This window comes from Venturia canescens, chromosome 1 (assembly GCF_019457755.1).
Source record: "Venturia canescens isolate UGA chromosome 1, ASM1945775v1, whole genome shotgun sequence".
NCBI lineage: Eukaryota > Metazoa > Arthropoda > Insecta > Hymenoptera > Ichneumonidae > Venturia > Venturia canescens.
The window spans coordinates 7,804,956-7,827,363 of NC_057421.1; the positions used below are offsets into that span (position 1 = coordinate 7,804,956).

The 22,408-nt window shown below is 38.8% G+C and overlaps 1 protein-coding gene across 3 annotated transcripts; it reads left to right on the forward strand.

Annotated features, from left to right (window-relative positions):
• Nucleotides 1-237: 237 nt before the first annotated feature.
• Nucleotides 238-21,666, forward strand: Rab3 (RAS oncogene family member Rab3). Of its 3 annotated transcripts, none has more exons than XM_043411951.1 (4): nt 238-619; nt 15,733-15,954; nt 16,611-16,901; nt 17,177-21,666. In XM_043411951.1, exons 2-4 carry the CDS (start codon nt 15,733-15,735, stop codon nt 17,330-17,332), a joined length of 669 nt encoding a protein of 222 aa, XP_043267886.1. In that variant the 5' UTR covers nt 238-619; the 3' UTR covers nt 17,333-21,666. The 3 variants fall into 3 exon arrangements, with proteins under 3 accessions (XP_043267886.1, XP_043267873.1, XP_043267882.1); XM_043411938.1 differs by lacking the exon at nt 238-619 and adding an exon at nt 14,511-15,060; XM_043411947.1 differs by lacking the exon at nt 238-619 and adding an exon at nt 14,512-14,751.
• The last annotated feature ends 742 nt before the right edge of the window (nt 21,667-22,408 follow it).

Here is a 22,408-nt window from a genome sequence, read left to right on the forward strand (position 1 = left end):
CGTTTGGAGGGAGGAAGGGAGAAAGAGAGGAAAAATAAAAGAGGAAGATAAAGATGGAAGAGCGGAGTAGAGAGCTGAGAAGAGAGCGTCGGTGGTCGCGATATATTGATGTTGTGCGGGTCGCCATGACGCAGGCGCATCTGTAAGGTCCAACGGGATTGGCACACACGGGGCGGGGGCGGGGGTCTCTCCTCACGAAATGGTCGATATTCGTGGTTATAGAGACTTCTCTGGCCTACAGTTGTGCGACTCTTTACCGAGGCCAGTTCAGTCGCTCTTATAAATCGGTGGCTGGGCGTCGAGTTCGAATTGACAAAAAAGAGAAAAGAAGAAACGTTTTTATAAGTATTTGTGAGCAAAGGAGAGGGAGAGAGAGGGAAGAGGAAGGGAAAAGCTTGGAGTGACGTGAACCGAGTTCGTCGAAGGACTCGTTTGGGCTGCAGCGTTGTTTATAAACGCCGAGATATTTTCAAGCGATTTACGTGAACAGGAATTTGAGAAAAGGGAGATTCTTCGCTCGCGGAAGACCGAGATATCGAGAGGTCTCGTCGCGAGGTGAAGTCTCCTCGTACCGTAGTTAAAGGACCTCACCGTCGTCCTTAGAACATCATTCCTCGAGGTACGCTCAGTCAGCTGCTTTTCATTAAGGCTAGAGTTTCTTACTTTCAGATTTTATCCTTCGTTAATGTGCTCCGGATTCAACGTGATAGCGTCCAGCATCGTGCTGATTTTTCTATTTTTTTTCTCCACCGCTAATGAGGCTTCCGAAGACGACGAGGAAATAATGAAATCGATAGAAAAATATAGACCTCGCGAGCAGACAGTGCGACGGAATTATATAAATAGTTATATTACCAAAGATGGAATCGGAATGGTCGAGAGATCGATTGTGTATGTGTGCCTCAGTGTGCTCCTCTACGTCATGAATTGAACATGAGTCCCACTGTGCTGTCTACGTACGAGTACACGTTGCCTCTATATTTTTATATTTACAGCCGCATCCGTCGCTATCTTAGAGGGAAAAATCCTGCGGGATTCCCAACCCGCGATACACGAAAACTCGAGCATTCGTCAACTTCGGATTTTCCCCTACGACACCCCCGTTTCGTTAGCCTCCTCAACTAACTATCGATCTCTTTTTCTCTGCTGTGAAACTAGTGCACCGGGCTCTGTCTCTCCTATTCTCCCCCGCCTCTGGCTCTCTCGCTCCGTGCTCTCTCGAGCCGTAGGCCTCGGCGTATATTCGTACTGAAATCTCCTTCCTTTCGGCCAGACTTCACTGCCCTTTTTCCCACTTCGTACTCTTGGACAAAAACATTAAGGACGAGGAGGCCTCTGCTTTTGGGTGAAAAACAAAATAAGAATTTGGAAGGATCGAACCGTCGAAAATCTTGCTCGGCCTTTTCGATCGTAGTTATTCATCGTTCCAAATTCATCTGTGAATTTGGAACGAATGTCCAACTGTTTTCTACAGTGTTGTTTCGCCTGTGACTGCAACGTCGTAACTGTAATCACAATCCTTCAGCACTGGAACAGTAAATTCCATGCTCGAGACACGCTTTGTCAATTCAGCCATTTCAAATCAATAATTTTGTATGTTCTCTCAAAGAAAAATGAAAAAAAAAAAAAAAAAAAAAACATGGTTTTTATTCACTTCGATCGTTAAGATTGAGCAGGTCGAATTTTCTATAAAATATTTTCATTTTGGCACGTTGACCAACATTTTTCCAAGATGGAGGTCTTAATGCTTCGAATAATTGAACACACTTTTCAACATCAACAAAGTGGATCAGTGAAATATCCCGAAAAGTAGATTGCAACGCGTCCTTTTCTACTTTCGAGTAATTCGAAAATCCTTGAGTGCTGTAAAATCCAGTCGTAAGAAGCTCCATTTCGGATAATGCTCACAAACGTATATGCAGGAAGTTTGGGGTTCACTTTAGATGGGATTTCGTTCGTCCCTCCCACGCGGTCACGCTACGATACACAAACCGTTCTCATTTTATTGTCTCGTTCTATTCACGTCCCTCGTATTCTCTCTCTGTCTCTCTCTCTTGCTGAGCGATTTTTTTCTCTCACTTCGAGGTCGACATCACTTGTTTATCGGTGCAAATGCACGATAACTTGACTTCCGGTATCGCGCGGGAGCCCTCCGGGCTTGTCACTTATATATCTCGTCTTTTCACACGCTTTGTTAAAGCTGCTCTACAGAAACCTGACACATTCGATTGCTTTCGTTGCTGTGTGAAAAATAGTCTACAATTTCTTATGAAATTTTTTTTTTCTGTTTTTCCACAAACTGTTTGAATAAAAAAACCGAAAACACAAAATTTTTCGTCACAAAATGAGTCGTCGCTTGTTAAACGAACTAATAAATGAAATCTCAACTTGAGCATTGAATTAAATTTGTAGCAAAAGGAAACTCGACTCGTCAGTTTTCGAGGAAAGTAAGGCTGCTATTCAATCGTGAGAATTGATCGAAAGATTTTTATCGTGATCGTCTGTTACTAAGGAAAATACTCGAGCATTTTCTGTTTGCTTACTTGCCTCGAGCTTTAAACTTACTTTCGACACGGACGAAGACCGGCGGAAAATCGATCTTTGGAAAATATTTGTGTTCCGTTGCTTGGTAGCGCTGAGAGGAACCCAAGGATTCGTAAATTTATACGTGAGCACGTATAAATCTTCTTGTGTATTCGAAGCTCTGAAAATACCCCAGGAAGAAGACTCGTTCAGGCTAACTTTCAGTTACTGTAAACAAAAACTGGGAAGTTTTGTAATGGAATCGTGATAGCAGATAGTCATGCACGGGGGCATGGGAAGGCTCGCCATAATGAAGATAGCACACGATTGATAAACTAGCTTTGGACTCCAATAATCGATCGAACAGGAATGAGGGCGTGTAATTTCTAAGCAACCGCTAAATTCCCTGTACATCGTCCTGAATTTTTCAACGCGAATGAGGTCGCTCATCGGTTCGTTCAGTTTTCAAAAACAAAAAAATCATCAGATTCCATTTAAAGAGAAAGTTTTGTGAGATTTAATGCGTAGCAGCATGAAATTTGAGGCTCTAAACTTTTCCACGCTATTTTCAATGGCTCGCAATCCCTTAAAATTAAGCTGCGATTGTTGAGACATCTCATCAGTGTTTTTCGAGTGGTTAACAAGCTCATTCGTTTTTCATCTCTTCTTCAGAGGTATTTAAAAAAAAAAAAAAAACAATGTGTGTCAAGGTCTTGCCACGTGTTTCTGTTCAGTGTTCAACTGACTTTATTTTATTTATGGAACTAGAATTTTTATCTGTTTGCATCAGCATATACGAAACCCTGCGTCAATAAATCATCGTCACTCGCTCCCGATTTCGTTTTCAATAGAACTCACAGAAATAAATGTCAGAACGAGCAATTCCAGAAATACACGGAGCATGTGATACTCGAATTGAAACTTTTCGAAATATTACCAACTCACACCAGGTCACACACTCACGACATTCGTGCAAATTTGTACTTCGTCTTTTCAAAACCTTTTATCCCATTCATTAATGTATGGAATTAATCTTCCAACGAGGCTTTTCAGGGGTAACAATTCCTTAGTAATCGATTGCAATAATTAAAAAAACTGAAAAACCAAGTTTTATTATAGAAAAGAGGCCAAATTGAAGAAAGGAATTGCGAAGTTCTGGACACTGAAAATTTTCGTGGGTGCCAATTCCCATCAGCATGGTGTCCAAGGGTTCAGAATTTCTGCTCATTCTTTTAAAAAACGTAGAGAAAACTTCACAGTGTCATCCCCCTGTTTCCATTCATCCTATAATAACCCTCGTGAAAATTCGACGAAGGATTTTCGTTGGAAGATCAAAAGAAGCAAAGCACTTAATAGTTAAACATGGGTCGTTAGTCGTCACGCAGGTGATCGCATCGCAGGCACACTGCCTGAGCCACACATAAGAGCTTATCTACACTGTGCGCTCGCCGGGTCTCAACGGAAAAAGGTCACTTGTTACTATAGCGAACGTAGGACGAGCCGATAAGTATTGCGTTGCAGCGTTTGAATAAAACGTCAGAAGTACAAACGTTCGTTTGTGCAGCGTTGTGTGTACCTACGCTAGAACATGATTCACACGTTCCTTTCCAGGCTGTTGCCCCTATGGGTGTACGTCGGTGAGAAAACGTAAATTTCACCCACTGCCGGGGGCCGGACTGCGTTGTAACATCGTGTTTAACATGCCAAGAGCACCAATGGCCTCTTCCATCGCTTCGAAATCAGGTTACTCGGAGTTCAAGCCTCGAGTAGGTAATCGTTTCATCGAGTTCTATAATGAAGAAGTTTAGGAATAAACGAGAAACGAGAATAGTAATTGCTGTTACGAAGAAGTAAAGGAGCAAAGTATGTGGAAGAGAAACTCGAAAAGGAGGCGAAAAACTGTCGCTTGAGTGCGTCAAGTGTGATGAACACAGTTCGTTCAGTGCTTCGATTCAGACTTGTGGAGTGGGATTTTGTTTTTGTCTCGTGAAAGCATCACAATGTGAGATCTTGTAAAAGGGATTTTAAAAAAATAAGAAGTCGATGGAGAATGAGAGCACGTTCCACACCTTAAACGGGGCTTAGCGGGGAAGTTTTTCATCGTTAAGGGGGAATATCAGTGGGAGGCTGAACATTGAGGTATTTTTTGAAATTTTTTTTTTTAAATGGCTCGAACAAATTATTTGAAATTTTCTGTATCAATGATTGAAGTTATGAAGTATGGGAGGATTTTTTATTTATTTTTAGTGCATTTTATTAAGCAGGGGAGCGATCGCAAAATGGCGTCTCGAAAAAAGACTCCCTGACGGTTGACAGTACGAGTGCGCCACAGCAAGCATCTGAAGTGAAAAATTCAAAAAGATTATTTAATTATAATAGTACAGCTAGCGCAGCGTCGTAGGAAACTTGAAAATTTTGATTAGAAAAAACATGGCGGCCATTAAAAAAAAAATCGGATTTTACACGAAAATTGTGCTGAAAATTGTTAATAAAAAAGTAAAGAATTTAAAAAAAAAACTTTTTAAACTTCTTTAGAAAAGAAGTTTTCTGAAGAGAATCCTTTTCGAATGAAGTCGATTGGACAAAATTGGCAGGGTTGTGCTGTCAACCAGCTCAAAAAAACATGGTTTCGAGAAAAAAGTGTTTAAAGTTTTGAGAGGATTGAATTGAATGATGTGACTTAAATATTAATGTAAAACAAATTCTTACCGATTGTCTGCTATCCCTGGACCATATCGAAGCTCTTTTTTCACACTGATATTCCCTCTTAAGACTTTTTATCAAAGGCATCGGTGTCGATGTTACCGGAGATGAAAACCACACCCTTTTTGTTCTCGATTCCCAAGAGATGCTACACGAGCAACGGAGAAAAGTGCATGCTCTGCTTCGCAGTTAAAAATCCTCGGGAAAGTACTTCTCTGCAGAGGTCATCACGAATTTTCCAATTTAGCTTCGCCCCATCGGAGCAGCTTGAGAAATAATTTCCTCCACAATCGAATACCCTCCACGACAATCTTCGGCATGGCACACCTTGTGCAGTAACTTTTCTTTACACTTCGAGTCTCTGGGATGCACTAAAATCTTCAAATCTTTCATTGCTGGAATACGATCGAAAAAAACTCTAAAATATTGTAATCATAATTTGGAGTTAGTACGGTCATTGTAGTGTTAAAAGTTTAAGGCTTTTCAGCGTGTATTTTTCATCAAACTTCTTACAGTGTTATAATCGTCGTATTGAAGACATCTGAAATTCGAGTTACATTATAAAACCCGATAAATATCAGCAATTAAAAAACATCATGCGTTACTTGTGATTCAAAAAAGCAACTGAACTTTTTTGCTCATTTGATGATCAAAGAAACGAATAAAATGAATTCTCCCAATTATTAAAATAATGTGTAACTTACTTGTTGAGACTGATAAATTTTTGATATAATGACAGCGGTTTAAATACTTTCGTAGTTAAATCGTCAAGCCAAATGTGACAACAGCCATTTTCTATTTATATGCGTATGCATATCTATGTTTTAAACCAGCTGGCTCATGGTGTTGTCAAACCTTCCACCGTTTGTGTCGTTATTACTCGTTAACCACAAATAAGTGTTTTTCTTTGTCCATTCCCAAGTGATTTTCACCGGAACGAAGCTTTGTCAAGACATCATTGATATCTAAAAACATTATATTTTCTTATTCTCGTTTTTGGCTCTTTAAAGTCGGGAGGATCTTATTTCATTGAGTAACGTATAAAAAATGAGAGAAATTAGTGGAGTCTTCGAACCGAGATTCTTTGTTGTCGAAAGTGTTCATTTGAACCAGCCCAGTGGCGATATTCATTGAAAATCAAACAATACAAGAAACAAACAAACCGTACAATAATAAAAATGATCAACTCCAACGAAAACGTCGTTGAATCAACAATTTTCATTGCGTTCCCCGCACGCTTTGTTGATCCAACGAACACGTCAGCTCGAACGTTTCTTTCGTGAAACTTTCCTCTCCTCAGAGTCAAACCCCATACTTTTTTCTTCGATATATTAATTTCGTTCGACTTTACCATATTTCTCGATGATTTCGAGCCCGAGCCACTAAAACTCTCCTCCGAATCGGTGAAATTTCATTCGCCACAGCAAACTCTAAATGCCCGAGGAATGTAACGAAATTTGACGGAATTGAATTATCGATTAAATTTACTGGATATTCATGGCGAATGCACACTGTCACAGGACGACTTGACGATATAGAAGACAGCTCCGAGTGGCACGTAATTAAACCAGGAACTCGAATTCTCTGTCGCTATCTACAACTCCACATTTCCTTCTCTCTTATATACCACTTACAGCTTTTTTCTACACAGACTGATGCATTTATACATTTGTATCTGAGTTTATATATACACTAGCTCTGACGTCAAGCGAAAAGATCTCAGCTGTTTGGTCGACCGACTCGACCGCGATTCCGCCCATCCGCATCCGCATAAAACGCCAAAATCTTATTTTTCTTCGAAACTGCGCAATGTCTATACGTGAGAATAAACACGAGTTTAATGTTTTATGAATTCCTCGATAGAGAATTGAGTGAGGGAAAAAACACGGACGGGACCGTGTCTCGAGCTCTGCGTCAGAATCGTCGTGATCGAATGAATAATAGCAGGAAGTTTCTGATTTTCAAAAAAGCCAACTCCTCAAATGTAATCTTCAAATTTGCTTCAATCGTATTTCAAAACGTCAAATGAATTTACTTAATCAATCGAAGATGGTGAAAGATTATTTTGGAGCGCATTTGTATCTTTGGATACTCGAAACCGCCAGCAAAAGTGGGAGTCATCGCTAAATAATTTTCTCACGAATTTGAGACGTTGAAATTGCGAAGGGTTTCGTTTACAGGGAGGTTAGTAGCGAACATTTTTCGGAACACTGCTTTTCAAGGGTCGATCGATCGAATCACGTCAGCGTGCAACTTTACCGTCTTGTTTCCGGGGAAGAAACTTTCGGAGCGTCAAAGAGAGAGGACGCACTTGTTATTTTCAATATTCGAGCGCAGCAAGTTCGCGAGTCCTTCTGGAAACACGTTCCGAGAGTGTGAAAAGTTGTCACCCAAGAGGCTCCCTTTTCCGGGGGTGTTGAGGCCCCGCGAATTCAACTCGACGCTGAACTTTTGTACTGCGTTACGAGCAGCTATGCGCTGAAATATCATGGGAATAACAATCGATGAAATTATTTGCCCGCCGGTGTGAAGGGCGATAAAAACAGTAAAAAGAACGTCGTAAAATGGCTGAAGGTTGCAGGGCTCCAAAAAGCTTTGGGGCTATATCGGTCACCGTGTCACGAAGCAATTTTTTCTCCACAAAGAGACACAACGCATACACGCTCATAACAGCTCAGTATAATTGTTCCCTCCCTTCTGTGGAAGAATTCCTGATGAATATTCGACTCGGTTCAACCCCGGAGAGGGGACAACACAAAAAACCGAGGGAAAGCAAAGTCGGGAGGTTCCGAACCCTTCGAGTCGTTCCGACTTCTCCCCTATTTCAAGCGAAGGAAGTTTGCATGCGCCTTCACGGCTGGGGTTACTTTTCTTCGATCCTTTTGCGGCGAGGGGCTCCTTTTTCTTTGCAAACATTGTGCAAACGGCACCGAACAAATGTATGCATATAAATAGATTCTCGTACACAAGCTTTGGCCCGAATCCACAGACGTGTGCGACCTTTACTGTTTACAAAAAACTTGCAAGTTTCAATACGCTTTTCTCAGCGACAAAAACGCCCCCTTTTCTTGACATTTTCTCGCAATCATTCGTTACGGTACTCAATCATTTTCCAACCTCCCACTCAAATATGCTCGAATATTTATTAGCAAAAAATAAAGCTGACTGACGAAATACTATTGATCATGGAAAATTCTGTCGAATTTCATGAAAATTTCGTGGATTTTATGCCTTATTGCAAATCTAATTGAATTAACGAGATTCGAATCAGTCCCAGCGAACCGAGTCCGATTCAATGAGATTTGAGGCTCTAATTTTTAATCTCAATGAATAAATCGTTTTGCTTGTCTCGATGCGAGCTCACTTTTCATTATCCTAAGGCCATGGGTGAAGGTCGATTAATCGAAGGGCGCTCATTACGAGCTGATGCGTAGGGTTCGATATATGTCAAATAACCGAATTGTAGAACGGTCGATATTTCGAAATTTTTCATTTTGTAGTATCAGATTGGAGAATTGGAGAAAAATAAGTTATTCGAAAATCTTATCTCCGATCGACTATTTAGCAGATTACGTGTTTAATCGAATATTTCTTCTTCGAATTCGTGTTTACTCGAAAATATATATTTTTATAGTTTTCATTTCGAATGCAATTTTAACAGACCGTACGAATGTCAAAAGTTCATTTTTTCGAATTCAAAATAGAGAGTAGTTTTTTAATAGACAGACCAGAATATAAAGTAACAAAAATCGAAAGTGAATTTTTCGAGCTTATAAAACTTAGATGTGCAGAACAGCACGAAGGTCAAAATGGCGATGTTTGAAATTGGCGATGACCAGTCTGAGTAAGTGAGTGAGTGAGACGCGTGTATTTTGAGTTTCGCTGCGTTTTTTTATTTTGATCAGTCGACTTTTCTAACGTTTCGCTATTTTGACATTTCGATTTTTTGGTGTTTCAGTATTTCAATCTCAGTAATATTTAGTCTTTCGTTATTATATTTTCAAAATAGTGAACATTCACAGTATTGCTGTTTTAGTAATTTATGAATCGAAAGAGTAATAATCGAATTTCCGAAAAATCGATATTTTATTCGTCCTTCTATGGGCGATTGTTACATTCTATTTTCGATGTAAACGTGCTTCGAATCTTGAAGTTTCCACTGCATTTATTTTCAACGTCCAAAGCTCTAGTCGAATTGATTTGTCTCCATATTATTATTCCAAGTTCTTCTAAACTCGAGATTTTAGCTGTTCGAAATTTTAGTCATTTTAATATTTTATCCCCGCCCCGAGCTGATAAAGAAAAATACTAATTGGACAAGAGTTTTGAAGGGCTCGATCCTTCGGCTAGTCGATTTGGCCTAGAATTCATGTCGTTACATTTGTATGGAGTTGAGAGTGTGTACGGTGGAGGTTGAGCATGAGCAAGTAAGCGTGCGGGGAGAGTATATACGTATACATAACAAGTATACACGAAACGAGTAGGAATGGTCGTTTGGTCGTGCGCCCACGCGTTTACTCGATCAATAATCTTCGGGGCGAGAGGTGGAGCGCGTGATACGTTGGGTTCCCGAGAGAAAACTGGCTGTCCACAGCGGTAGACTTCGTTATCGTCGACTTCGTTAGATCGTGGGAGGACGGTGATTCGCCAAAACGACGGATTTGAGGATAAAAATAAAAATGGAGAAGAGCTCGGGGTTTTATGAAAAAAAAAAAAAAAAAAAATAGTTTCGAGATGTTCTGCGGAGGCTCGAATTTGAACGAGTGAATGTCGTCGCTTTCTCATATCGTAAAATAAGAGAGACTGGCGAAATAAGAGCTTTTGCAGGATTCCAACTTTCTGGGAATAAGAAAATCGTTTCACTGAAAGAACTTCGAGAATGAACGGGAACACGATCAATATACGATCCTGGCGGAACGGCTATTGAAATTCCACTCGCTCTATATTACTTGGGAATACCGTGAAAGAAAGAAGCGGTGTAGAAAACGATTGAAAGTTGAGAGAAAAGAGCTAGGATATAAAACGACAAAAGCTTCGCTAAGGAGAAAAACAATGAGGAGCAAAAGAAGGACGCCCCGTTACGACGAGGCTATCCGGAGCTTCGTCTCTGATAAAAAAATTCACCTACGCTACGAACGTCCATTTTTATTCGGTCGATTTTTGCATCCACAAGTATTATCGCTGCTTGATAATCCAGCAATTTGCTAAATTGTTTCGCACATTTTTCTCCTCTGACAGTATTTAAAAAAAAATCGATCGAAATAATTCCATGAAACTTCATTAAACGTTGATTAACGTTCTTGTGCAATGCAGTTCAGTGTACTAGAAAAATTTCCTTCGTTTTCAACTCTATTAAGGTTGATACACGAAACGATTTTCCTAAGACAGTCTTGAAATTTAGACTTTAAATGAGTGACTGACACGCATGTCAAATTTTAAAGGGTTCATCGTATTGATTATTGAGATAAACGTGTTTAAATATGAAGAAAAATATACACAGGGTTATAGAGACTGTGCGTAAAAAATCGTTTAAAATTCCACATAACGAATGAACGCTTCTTACGAAGTTTATGAAAAAGTACACAATAACAATGAAGTGTGTAATGAAAGTCTGGGAAAAAATTCGAGACGATTATCTTACTAGTGATAAAAATTTATTACGTTAAAGTTGAAACGAAATTGGTAAAATGAGCAATTGCAACCTCATATTTGCTTATTTCGGATTTTGTTTCTTCTTGGCTTGGCCCATTCCTGTCACAGCCTTCTGTCTTTTTATTAACACTTTTTTCTCCATCCATTTCCCTTTGCCCTCTCTAATGCGATTTTTTACATAAAAAACTATAATTTTTAGCCAGGGACGATTGAAATTTGGGGTTCAGTCAGTGATGAATCCCCGATGAATTGATGGCTTGCAATTTCATTCACCAGAGGATAAGTTGAAAAAATGTATTTACAATTTTGAATTAAAAATTTTGACGTTATTTTAGAGCGATGATATCTTTAATTAGGAAGTAAAAAACTACCCAATTTAGACACCCATATAATACGATCGAGCATGATCTACCTTAATTGAAAGCTCTGAGAAATTGTTGTACAATTTAACGAAGAGTCCTCCAGTTACTGGAATTCGAGAAAATCGTTATTTTGAAACCGCTTCCGGAACTGCGTACACGTTTATTTTACAATGTTGAACATTCAGTTGCGCCAACCGGAAAATATTTCATTGCCACCGTAAAATTTATGAATAGCGTACACATTCGTTCGTTGGTAAGAGTAGAAAAATATTGTAAGAACACCTCAATGACAAGTCCATAAATCATACTCGAAGGTGAGAGAATATTTGTCCAAGTGTATGCATGAACATATCATGGCTAGGCACATTGACAATTTTGACGATGTCACAGTCTTCTTGTAATCGCAAAATCTATCATCGAAGTAGATGATTTCAATAGTAGAGGAGACTGAGCCAAAACGGGGTACTTCAATTATTGTGGAAATTATTTTTTTCTAATTCATGCTACTTGGTATATTTTTTTAGAAAAGAAATGAAAAAAATAACTTTTAAAATTTTCGCAATCGCAATTTTGGACGGATCCTCATTTTTTTCGACTGCTTTTCAAAAGACACAGTCGAGGTGTGCATTGGATTAAAATTGCAGTGAAAAGTAAAATTTCACCAACTTTTGAGAGGCACTCCTTTGTGACCCAAGAAAAATTATATTTTTTTAAAAAATTGCAAAAAGATTACATCGCGTTTCTCAGTATTTGAGAGTAAACAATAGACGATGCTTCTCAAAGTTCTATAAAAAGCTGGATATTTCCGTTTTGCCTCGGGCTCCCCTCTGTCCACATTTTTTTATGATGTCTGGAGACTGATAGTCTCGGGTTTCTGACCTATAAAGAATACAATGCAGTTGATGTAGACGTGGTTTCTCTTCTCTTATAACATTGCAATTCTGTAAAGATCATCGGACCTCGTATCATCACAGATCAGATAATTCTAAAGTGAAATCTTTCGACGCGTATTTATTTACCCTTTGCCACACGGTACGAGTATATTTGTCAGAATCGAAAAACTTTTTCATCCCTTGACAAACACGCGTACTCTGATTGAAAATTAAGGTAGATCATGCCCGTAGGATCGTATTTTAAGGGTGTCTAAATTGAATCGATTTTTATTCCCTAATTAAAGATATTATCAATCTAAATTAATGTCAGAGTTATTAATTCGAAATTGTAATTAGATTTTTTCAACTTATCTTTTGGCGAATGAAATTACAAGCCATTAAGGTAACTCCTGTACTGCATACTAGTCAAATGAGTGCTAAATCTTCGAAACGCTTTTAGACCAAGTTTAACGTACCGATTAAATGTATTGTTAGTGGATTTGTATTACAGCATATCTTATTAAGATGTAAAAATATTAAAAACGCTAATTTTGCAAAAGCATCAACTGATAAATGCAAATTTCCACGCTGACACATTTTCACTAGTATTTTTCAAAGAATTATCTGCGTTTTTTGATTGATTTTGTTGCAACATGTCTCATTTTGTTCGTCAACTGGTCCTCTATGAATCCACCACGTAGATGTTTTATTAACTTGATCGTTTCGCTGTTACAGCTAATTGTTCATTAAGCGAAAAAACTTTTTCATTCATAATTTCTCTCAGGAATGAGTTTAAAGGAAAATCTACGTGGAGAATTCGTAGAGGATCAGTTGAGGAACAAAATGAGACTTGGTGCAATAAAATCGGTTAAAAAATACAGATGATTCTTTGAAAAATACCTGTGAAAATGTGTCATCATGGAAATTTGCATCTATAAGTTGATAGTTTTGCAGAACTATCATTTTAAATATTTTTTCACGTTAATAAAATATGCTTGAATACATATCTACTAACAATAAGTTTAATCGGTACGTTGAACTTGGTCGAAAAGCGTTTTGAAAATTTAGCACTCATTTGACTAGCATGCAGTACAGCAGTTACCTTAATTCATTGGGGATCCATCACTGACTGAACCCCAAATTTCATTCATCCCTGGCTAAAATACTATTGTTTTTATGTAAAATTCGCACTAGAGAGCGCAAAAAGAAAACACAGAGGGAAATGGATCAAGAAAAAAGAGTTAATAAAAAGACAGAAGACTATGACAGGAATGGGCCAAGCCAAGTAGAAACAAAATTCCAAAATAACCAAACGTAAGGTTATACGAGTTTTCATTACCAATTTCGTTCAATCTTCATCGTAATATGTTTTTATTATTAGTAAGACAATCGTCTCGAATTTTTTCTCAAACCTTCGTTATATACTTCATTGTTATTGTGTACTTTTTCATAAACCTCGTAAGCAGCGTTCATTCGTTACATGAAAAGATAAACAATTTTTTACGCATAGTCTCCATGACTTTGTGTATTTTTCTTTATATTTAATCACATTTATCTAAATAACTAATAATACGAATCCTTTAAAATTCGATATACGTGTCAGTCACCCATTTAAACTCTGTCTAAATTTCAAGGCTTTCTCAAGTAAATGGTTGCGTGCACGAACTACCTTAAGAGGAAACTCACAGTAGTAACTCCAACGAAACTATTTTCCAGTGAACGAAAATCGACGATTACCAAAAAATAGTGAGAATTCATAAAGAATTTTGGTGATTTTACTCAAAAGCAATATTTATTTGCTTCAAAATAATGCAAAAATTGCAACTTCTTCATTAAAAAAAAAAAAAAAAAAAAAAAAACACATTATATCGTAACGAATAAAAGCGTCAACATTGTTTTTTTGGGGTATCATTCAAGCCAATGTCATTCGAAGCAATAGTGTTGCTTGTAAGATCTCAATTGAATATAAATGAAGGATCAATTTAGCAACATCATTAAATCGTTGTCGGTCGAATAAGCTCAAACCATTATAATATTGATAAGAAATAGTTTTTATCAATAGTGACTCGAATTATCCGCGAGTTGTAACGCGGCCATTATTGCGTTATGCACACGTGGAATCGGCTTCGTACAGAGGGATCGAGATAAATAAAAAAGGAAGGAGAAAGAGGCAATGAAAAGGTGCGAGTGAAGTATAGCGTACAGGTGGTCAAACGTAATGTCGTCAAATGCGTGCGTGTGCGTATTGCTCACGCGCGTTTGAGTGTGTACGAAAAAGTGTGCTATCGGCGAACTCGCGGCAAGAAAAGCTGATCGGAGGAACGGCGAGGTCGGCGTTGCCGGGGGATAGCAGCAGCGGATAGGGCGGCGGGGAACGACGGATCTCGCGGTCACAGAGCCACGTAGCTCGTATCGTAGTGCAGTAATAGTTATAGCGCTGAAAGTTGCGGCTGAATCCGTTTTCGTTTTTTTCCCCGTTTTTGTTTATTTTTTTCTCCCTCGCTCTTTGCTTCGGTGCCGTTGTTTTTTTCTGTCGTTAAATATTGGCCGGTGGCGAGATACGGCGATTGCGAGTATAGCGAGGGAAAGACATGTCGGCAGAGGGCATGGAAGCGGCCGAGAGTGCGAGCAGTAACTCAGTAATTCCTCAATTAATCAGCGCGCGTCAACTCAACAAAACAGCTGACCCGACACTGCATTTCCAAACATAATAAGCACATCGCGAGCCCTTAAAAAATCGAATAAAAACCGTCAAGAGGAAAGAAGAATCGGGAGCGAAGAAACACAATATTGTTTAGTGAACGCGTGAGCGAAACACTGGGAAGAACTAAATGTCCCGAAAGAACACAGCTGTCAGGCCACAGCTCAAGGACTCGGCACTCGAACTTCGACCCCGGATGGCCCGAATGCTTTCCATCGTCGAGATAACGTCGCCGAATTTTCATCCGGTATTTCCGGATAACGATAGATGACCAGCCCAAATCATGAGCTTTTTCAAAACCGCGCCCATTTTTTAACACTTTTTGGTGCTTGTATCGTGCGTGGTGCAAACAATTTAAAGGACATCGAGAATATTGCCGAGCTGATTAATGTAACAGCTGGAAAAAGTCGCGACGGAGATGACATTTCACGTTTTATGCATCGAGCAAAACGAACATTCACTCAACATTTTGTCTCTATACTCGCTCATTTGATCATTAGAAAATTTACGATTCTCAGCTCTTATTTACAGGAGTTGGTTTTCACGTAACGCTTGAAATGAATCCGCAACACGCGGCACTTCACACAGCTCCGTCCAAATCGTTTCTTGCTTTAATTTATATGCGCTCGAAATTTATTTTCTATTTTTTATACCCAGGATCGCCCTTTTTTCGAATACACTCGCTCACGATATTCCCAGAAACGTTGAATACGAATTCCTTGATTGTTATAAAAAAAACACAAGTACAAATTTTTCAGTAGCGTAAGTGCAGTGGATTTTTCACATTTTTGTGTTATTCTGTATTCAAAATCCACTGCATCATCTCTACAGCGAAAGTTTGAATTCAAGAGCCCTCCGATCGTCGGAATAGAGATCCACGGAGCTGTGATCGTAATAAATAAATGCGATGAAATTTCAGATGGCGGGTCAGGATCCAAAATGGCAGAAAGACGCGGCGGATCAAAACTTCGATTACATGTTCAAGTTGCTGATAATCGGTAATTCCTCAGTTGGCAAGACGTCCTTTCTCTTCCGATATGCTGACGACTCGTTCACCTCGGCCTTCGTCTCGACCGTTGGTATTGACTTCAAAGTTAAAACGGTCTTCAGACACGACAAGAGGGTCAAGCTACAAATCTGGGTCAGTAAGATTATTCCTCTCGGTTTTCGATGCGTTCGTACGTCGATCGATAGTTTGACATCGAGAAGCAGGAGCCAGAGCAGCAGGAGGCGCTTTGGCACTGGCAATGCCACGGCTCGAGCCCTCCCGTTTGCTCACACTCTCAAAGAGCTTTAGCCACGTAGACGCGCACGATTTTTATGTTGCCTTTTGAGTGAAACTCGAGTTTTATTAGATCTTTCGTACACGAGAAGTTTATAAAGCTCTTGGAGCTTTGGATAAGCATCCGAGCACTATCGATCGAGATGCTCACCCAAAGTAACAAGTGACTATTCGACTTTTATTAGGATAGCTTGCACGTGCCTCGTCGCATCTCCACTGAGTATTTTGTACGCGTGTCAATGGTTGATCGAATTTGCTCAGAGGCTCAAGAAAATTTCGCACCGATTCGCACACTGCCTAACAATGGGCCAGCATCATTGTTATTCTCATTGAAAAACATGGAATTTTTACTGTTCGGATCGAGCTATCGATACCCGCACGAGCTCCGCACCGATTCAATATCCTTCACTGTATTCTAATAATCAATAATCTGCACGTTTTATACTCGGAGTGGAAAAAAACTGTTCGACCAACTCCAGTAACGAATTGGTTTTATTTCCTTGTTAACGAAACAGGACACCGCTGGCCAGGAAAGATACAGAACTATTACGACGGCCTACTACAGAGGCGCGATGGGTTTCATTCTGATGTACGACATCACAAACGAGGAATCGTTCAATTCGGTGCAGGACTGGGTGACGCAGATAAAAACGTACTCGTGGGACAACGCCCAGGTTATTCTAGTTGGCAACAAGTGCGACATGGAAGACGAGAGAGTAATTAGCTTCGAAAGGGGTAAACAATTGGCCGAACAGCTGGGTGTCCAGTTCTTCGAGACGTCGGCGAAAGAGAATATCAACGTGAAGGTAAACGAGGGGTGCAGCGGTTAGAGAGGCTTTGAAAACCTCGCGATAAAATAGCGTTTTAACGAGGAAAAAAATCGTTCTCGTAGTTATCATCAAGACTTTGGACAAACGAAGTGTAAATGTTTTTATGAAATATTTCGAAATTTTACGAAAATTTGACGCAGTTGGTCGAGTTTTTCGATGATTTTTCGCAGTGCCAGCTCGATTTTACAACCAATAAATATTCCACGCCTTCATACGACGCCACGTAAATCATTTCCCGTTGCATTTTTCAGGCGGTTTTCGAGCAGCTCGTAGACATAATTTGCGACAAAATGAGTGAGTCACTGGACAACGATCCGGCGTTAATGACAGGGGGTGCGGGAGAGGCGAAGGGTCAGCGTCTTACCGATCAACCGGCGAACCCCTCAGCCACCAATTGCAACTGCTAAAGTAAAATATGAGCGTATATATAACCATATACATGTATGTGAAGATATATAAAGAGAAAGCGAGCGAGAGAGAAACGGTTTGAGAGAGGAATATTGAAAATACTGTAGCGTTGATGAACGAGGAGTGACGATGAAACGAGCAGAAAAGCGTGGATCAAGTATGAAGAAACGTACGAAAAAAAAAGATAAAAGAAACGAAATGATAATAATATGACGAATAAGAGAAGATTAAAGAAAAGGAGAATAGGATATGGGAACGACGAGAGAAACGAATTGATAAATGAGATGATAAACACAAAGAAAAATTCACGCGAACACTAATTTTCGTGTTGCTATGTCAATAAACGTTGGATAGTTAGTTCAAATACCTGAGCAAAAAAAAATGGTAAGAAGAGAAGAAAAGAGAAAGAAAACCCTCCGTTGTTCGCCCCTTCGTTATTCATTGTTTTTAAGTCGCTTATCGACAACGATTGTTTATTGCAAAGGATACGAGGATAAACGGGAACTTGTATAAGTTGGCCAATCGTTTCGACATTAATTATTCGATCAAGGAGTGATATTCGTGGTTCGGGGGAGGGCACAGCAACTTGGAAAAAATTCATCACCTTAGTCAGTGAATATCGTGAGAGAAATAAAAGGATAAATTTTGCAACGCGATCGATGAGACGTTTTCCAGGTCGCCGCCGCACGGGAATCCTAACTATAAAAGAGGTTTTCCTAAATTTATTGTTTTTTGGTGGTTGCGTCGATGGGATTTTCATTCGTTCCTTTCCTCAGTGCACAACACATTCGTAACTCGAATAGGCGATCGGAATGACTCCGTTAAATAATATATCTATATATATACTCGCAGTGTTCACAAATCGTTTCACTGTTCGTCGAATAAAATAGCAAAAATTATTTTTCGAATGAGCATATATATATAAATAGCATTATTTTCAACATCCCAACGATTCTATTATCATTTTCGAGTGTTAAATTCACGGAGAAACGAGGGATCGAGCCGGTCTCCTAAGCTCTCGACGATTAGGGAGTCTTTTATCGCCCGTTGACCAAAACCATTCGATCGAACAACAACAATAAGATTGATTAATTACATACACGTATTTCAATTTTCCTTTATTTCGCATTGCTCCACCATTTATTTAAAATAGCAACAAATCATCGGGGCTGAAATCTCGTGAATCGTTATTACGAGTGTTATAGGATTAAAAAACCAAACCAAAAGAGAGAGCGAGAGAGAGAGAGAGAGAGATGAGAAGAAAGAAAAAGCAGATAAAGTACTACGTGACGTACACACTTATTGACAGGAGTGTTCGAGGTAGCGAACAAATTCAGCTCACCCGAAATGGATTCACGGGCACGATTAATATCACGCGAGCGTTGATAGAATTATGCGGAAGCCGAAGTAATAATGAGGACCGGTTTTATTATTTATGAGAGAAAAACCAAGCAAAACGAAGCATGAGCATTGATCTACAGATGCTTATTTGTGTCATGTCACGTGCGAGTTCGAAGGACGTTTGTTCCTTGCCTACGGAGTCTTGTTGCAATGGATTTTTTATTTTACTTTACGCGGGTTGTCCTTAAAGCTGCTCGTAATGCAGCAGGAGTATGTAAAAGAATAGGAGAGAGCACGTGTTTCCATAATCCGTTGCGAAAATTCTTTGTCTCTCTCGTGAGATCCGCACCAACTTTTGTTCCATAGATTTTTCATGGAGAAGGAGAGAAAGAGTGAGCTAGTAAAAAGTATTCGTCGCCGCATCGTGTGGCACGACTTATGTCTCGGAGACGAGAGGAGCCCAGTTGATTGATAGGGGGAAAAGAAAGAAGAAGAAAAAAACGTATTCGATGGCAGAGGGCTCGTGAATTTTACCGCCAGCGATGAAAATACGTCTCGAAATAATTGTGGCATATCATTTTTCGTCTTTCTTATTTTCCGCTGCCTATACCCAACTGACTGCTCTTCTGGTGTGTGCATCGACTCGAATTCCCCTTCATTTTACATTATTCTCATGCAACTTTTTCCCTTAAAAATCAATATAAATCAGAAGTTACAAGTTTTTTATTGTTGCTTTTGATCATCAGAAAGTAATTAGCGATGCACGCACGTCGACCCGTCAATTATACGATCCGTTGACCCCGCCCCTCCTTCGCTCTCAGTACTCTTGGAAAATCAGTAAAATTCGACCTCGGATCCACAATATTACTTGAGCTACCACGAACGTTACCTACTAGGCAAGCTGCCCTCTGTACATAAAAAAAAGTATATTGTATTATGATTATGATGATGATTATTATTATGATAAATTAATTAATATTATTATTATTGACTCTGTAATGAAGTGTAATGTACGCGTTATAATTATTCGTGTGAAATATGAACCGTATGGGAATATCGTGCTCGGCTTCAACGCCAAAATAGACGAGTTTCGATGCAAATTAATCGTTTGCGACGAAAAAAAGAGACGAAAACAAAACATAAGGAAACATATTAAAAAAAAAAAGAAAAATAAAAAGGGATTCAAAACGAATTGAGAAAATATATAAATAACAAGAACAAAACAAGCCCGATTCACTGTGTCGCGATTAATGCGTCTCGTCGATCGAACAATCTCGTAGAACTCGCATGAGAAAATATAAGGCATGTGAGACCGCGCGAGGACAGAATATTAGAAGGAAAAAGTCCATATTCGATTGGAAGGACTTTGAACTCGTTTGTCTCTTTCCCTCGTGTTAATATCGTGTAAATCGAAAAAAGAAGATGCTCCGTTTGATTGGTCGATGGTGAAAAAATATGGCCGGAAATCATCGTTTCCTGTATAAAATAAAAATAATAATAATGAGAAAAAAAATAAATGGCGATGGGAAGCAATCGAAATTTGGGGTAAAATAAAAAAAGCTATAATCGTTTTCGGTGATCGGGCAACTTGTATGTATGTATTGTACCGTATGCAACTAATTATGCCTAAAGTTAATTATAAACAACAATAATCTATATTACGTACCGAAAGACTACTTAAGAAGAAATATAATGATTGATGGAGAAAAGAAAACTTGCTGCGAATGGAAGAGGGCGAAACACTGGAGAAACACGTGTAGTCGGTGTCGAAGTTAATGTTCTCAAGCGACGCGATATATTATCTATCTTGTATGTATGTATACGACGATAATGGAAAAAAAAACGAACTCAAAGGGGATGGAAAAGGAAAATGATGAAATTCATATTTAAATGGAGGGGAAGGGACGAAGGAAAAAACAAAAGATTCAATATGTATTGTAATATAACATGGCATTGTTCACCAGCATCCAAAGCTGCGAGAAAAAAAAACGGAAAATCATGTTTTACAAGCTCTGTACAGATCACTGAAATCCCTGGAAAAATAAGCGGGAGATCAGCGCCACAATAAGGGAATATAAGAATACTTGTAAGGTGTTGTGGTGGGCCTATGTAAGGATGGATTATACTGCTACTGCCTTCATTCCATTTCACCGCACCGACGTCGATATTTTCCTGCTAAATATTTTCTCGGATTGGAGAAATCACGGTGGAAAGAATTTGAAGTGTTTTTTGTTTCTGGTTCATTAATATGGCGTTGTAATTTGAATGGTATTCACGAGTAATTTGAATTTTAAGATAATTTGGTTTTGAAATAACGAACGACTCGACCGTGAGAAATTTGGACAAAAGTAAGCGAACGGTATTGAGAATGGCGAGTATTTCACTCGTCGAATAATAATCTCGAGGAAAAATTATTATTTTTGTTGAACTACCCAGTTTTTATCGTCGGTATGGTTTTCATGTTCGACCATTTTCGTAGAAATGATATCTCGCAACGGATAAAATTCAGGGATGATAAGAAATGATTCTCACTCATTTAGAAATATTGAAATGTTCGTAGTTCTTTTTTTCCACTTACAGGATGTTCGATAAAAGGTTCATTCGACTTGAGATCGAGGCATAAAACTCTCCGAACTTTCAGGGTTATCACATATTCGATTAAACTTTTGACCATCGATTTTTTACCTTAGAAAATTTCGGTAACTCAACTCGTGACACTGAATCAGGCTGACTGCGAGAATCTTCGTTAGTGCTTTGAACCGACGACATCGATGATTCAACTTCGCTACTTGAATTATTTAATGACTAATATATTATTTGATTGATGAGGTGCTGCAATCTTTTGACTGCATATCGATCCATCGACTTTGACCATTTTGTGTACGTTTCTTTTTTTCAATGTATTTTTTCTAACATCCGTAGAACAATACATAGAGAATATTTGTACAAATGTTCAAAATTACGTGCCAATTACATTCCCGAATATATCGAACTTGATTGTTTTTTCAAATTGTTATATTCAGTTGTCCGAAAGTCTGAAATTTTTCTCTCACTACGTTGTTTATTGTGAGTTCGTATTCAAAAATGAATTTCATTTCTAGAACATCTGACATAGAAAAACGAGGCTTTACAATCCTATCCGAAAGCCAGCAAAAATATTCAACAGTTTTCACATCCTCGGAACGAGTTCTGGAGTCCGGTAAATTTATCGTTTCTTCAAGGTAAAACTGTCGATTCTGCCAGAACCATTTCTGCCAGATATGTATACACGGCCATGTTTGACTTACGTAGTATTTAGAATAGGCAAGATCGCGATAGGTAGTCTGTGTTTCACTTGAGAGGTGCAAAAATTTTCAAATTACGTGCGCATTCTAACCTCTTCGCGACATTGTCATGTCCATATTGAACTACGGTATAAACGAATATTTGGAATATTTATTTGCTAAATACTACTATCACATGCTCTCAACCAGTATTTTTAAGGTCTTAAATGTTCCTTTCTCTTATTCTACCTTTTTTTTTAATTGAAATCTCAATATTAACTGTGTGTAATTCCCAATGCGAATATCTTTTCTTTCTGGTTTTCTGTAACCTCTTGAAAATTCAACTGGATCTTTTTCTTATCATATGATTTATTGCTGTACCAAATTTGATTAAATTCTGAACATTAATTCTCAAACCGACAGTACTACCTTAATGAGGACTTTATGCAGTTGAAAGAATCTCGCACATAA

What these genes read in the sequence shown, in the direction of transcription:
- Rab3 (XM_043411938.1), top strand. Translation starts at nt 14,944, where the DNA reads ATGTCCCGAAAGAACACAGCTGTCAGGCCACAGCTCAAGGACTCGGCA. An exon ending in CGTCGCCGAATTTTCATCCG is followed by an intron (nt 15,061 to 15,732) that starts GTATTTCCGGAT and finishes ATGAAATTTCAG; the next exon opens with ATGGCGGGTCAGGATCCAAA. An exon ending in GGGTCAAGCTACAAATCTGG is followed by an intron (nt 15,955 to 16,610) that starts GTCAGTAAGATT and finishes TTAACGAAACAG; the next exon opens with GACACCGCTGGCCAGGAAAG.